Below are 2503 nucleotides of genomic sequence, written 5' to 3' on the forward strand. Positions count from 1 at the left end.
GGTGTGATGCTCTCTCTGCCTTGCTTTTATGTAAGATGTGAAAAAGATACTGAGCATCAAACTGGCCTTCTAAACTCACTTAGGTTCAAAACACACTGCAGAAATAACCCAGTGTGAGACCGCTTTAACTGCCTTGGATCCATCCTAGGGAATTCTGGGAACGGTACTTTTGTGAGACATTTAGCCTTCTCTGTCAGAGAGCTATGATGCCACAATAAACTACATTTCTCTGGATTTCCTAGCACCAGGGCAGTTAAAGCAGTCTCAAACTGAATTATTTCTGCAGTGAATTTTGGACCTACATGTTGCTTTTATCCATGTTCGGCTAACTTGCACAAGTGCTTTTGTTTAAGTGGAAAAGGAGAATAAAAAAGCAATAAATAAATAGTATACTGAGCAGAGTGCCTCATTCCTTTTTCCATCTCTGCCCCCCCCCCCCGCCTCAGTGGCCTTTATGGGTACATGGACACAGGAGAAATAAGCACCTCAAAGCGTTCATCCTCACACCGGTGGAGCTGCTCCTCGTAGGGGGTTTTCTTGGAGCTGACAAAGGTTGAGTCTTCAGACCACGAGGGGAAGGAGACCCAAGTATCGTTTAGGACCTGCAGGGGTTTGGTAAAAAGCCAAACTGCATTCATTTCAAAAAGGGCTCAGCTGGCACCTTCTCCTGGGTGCCACCCCTCTCTTCCCCTCCATTTGCCAGGCTTCCAGCGCCACTCCCTCCCATGTGCCAACCTCCTTGCAGATGGCGGTCCTGCCGCTACACTTGGGCTGCTGGTAGGTCTTGGGGAGCGCCCGGTAGCTGGACCCAATCCTCTTGCAGGAGGCGTAGTCAATCTCCCGGTACATCCCGTCCCCCGAGCGGTCACTTGCAGGTGAGATGAAGGAGAGCTCCTTCACCCCCAGGAAAGACTTGAACTGGGCAAAGAGTTCAGGGAATTTCCTTCAAAAAAAGAAAATAAGAATGAACAACACAAAGGACCAGCAGGTACGGCAGCCTTTGCCTTTGGTGACATGTCCTATAAAATATGCCATTGTTATGGTTAAGGCAAAATTCACATTTCCTGATTTTTGTGTATTCCTGCAACTGTTACAAGCACCTCAACTGCAGAGTGTTTTGTTTAATGATAGTGTAAGTCTACTGTTCATTTAGCCATCATCAATATCTTTATTGTGTTAGCCAAATGTTGTAGCAAAAAACTTAAAATAAACAAAACATTTAAGGTAAAAAGTACAAAATTACAAAACGAGTACAAGTTTTATTTAGACAGCCAGCATGGAGTCAAGGTGAACTAGGACACTGACAGACCAGGATTTGAATCCCTGCTCAGCCATGGAAACCCACTGGTTGATTTTGGATAAGTCACACTCTCACAGCCTCAGAAGGAGGAAAAAAACAAAGTCCCTTTGAACAAATCCTGGCAAGGAAACCCCAAGATAGGGTTGCTTTAGGGTCACCATTAAGTCAAAAACAACTTGAAGGCACACAACAAGAGATTGAGTTAACTTGTCATAAACTGCTTTAAACAGAGTGAAGTGGTTCTAGATTGTTTTGAAAGGTCTTCACAACCCGCGCCACCACCTTCTCATCTGCGGATACAGAGCACAACAGAAATATTTAATAATGTTTGAGACAGCGGGGTGAATTAGTAAGCAACTGTTGACCCTGATGGCAACCAAAATATCCAATTCTGGGAAAAATAAAAGAATAAAATTATGATTTTTGGGGGATGACAATATTCTTTTTGGCATTGGTGCATTTGGCTCTGAAACTGAACTGTTCATAGTCAGATTTTGTATTTGTGACAATTCAGAAAAGAAAAACAAAAATCCAGTTATCAGAAGCAATTGTTCTATATGGGAACATCAAAGGTGAGGGATTACTCTACCCAGGAAGAGGCAGGAATCTTAGGACCACCAGCTCCATCCCCAAGAAGACTTTCAAACATTTGCATCTATGAACATTGCAGGGGTGGGTTGGGCCCCAAGTAAAAAGTCTCTTACCCCAAAAAGGGAGTGACCAGCTGCAAAAGTTCAGAGCCCGAAACCAGCTCTTGGTTGAAGAGGGCAATGCAGCGGAGAAAGTTCTCATAGACCTCCTGACTCTTGAGGACACGCCGCACCTGCAGAGCGAGCAGGGAGAGAGAAGCTGCACCATGATTTCACCAAGGCAGAGCTTGAGGAAGAGTCTCTCCTGGAACCCTACAACTGAGCTGGGCACAGAAGGGGCAACCAAAGTAAGAGGGGATCACTCTCCTCCCCTGAGCCCAGTCACCGTTCCCTTTGCTTGGCAGGGATGACCTAGGTCTTGGGTAGAGATCGGGACCCAGCTGAAACTGCCCGCTTTTGCTCCCCTCCCTCCACACCAGAGGCCCACCTTGTCAAAGAAAGAGAACTCCTGCAGGGTGCCATACTTGCCCACCGCAGCCACTGAGGGGTCCTTGGTCCCGCGCAGTTTCATCTTCTTCTGTCAGAAGGAAAACGTGTTTATGCACGTGGAATG

General features: G+C 46.1%; 1 protein-coding gene across 1 annotated transcript; it reads right to left on the reverse strand.

Moving 5' to 3' along the window:
• Positions 1-452: 452 nt before the first annotated feature.
• Positions 453-2497, reverse strand: LOC121918398 (paired amphipathic helix protein Sin3b-like). Its single transcript, XM_042444452.1, has 4 exons — positions 2378-2497; positions 2005-2123; positions 736-943; positions 453-602 (listed from the first exon to the last, which is right to left on the reverse strand). Exons 1-4 carry the CDS (start codon positions 2459-2461, stop codon positions 453-455), a joined length of 561 nt encoding a protein of 186 aa, XP_042300386.1. The 5' UTR covers positions 2462-2497.
• Positions 2498-2503: the final 6 nt, after the last annotated feature.

Source organism: Sceloporus undulatus, unplaced genomic scaffold (assembly GCF_019175285.1).
Source record: "Sceloporus undulatus isolate JIND9_A2432 ecotype Alabama unplaced genomic scaffold, SceUnd_v1.1 scaffold_10386, whole genome shotgun sequence".
NCBI lineage: Eukaryota > Metazoa > Chordata > Lepidosauria > Squamata > Phrynosomatidae > Sceloporus > Sceloporus undulatus.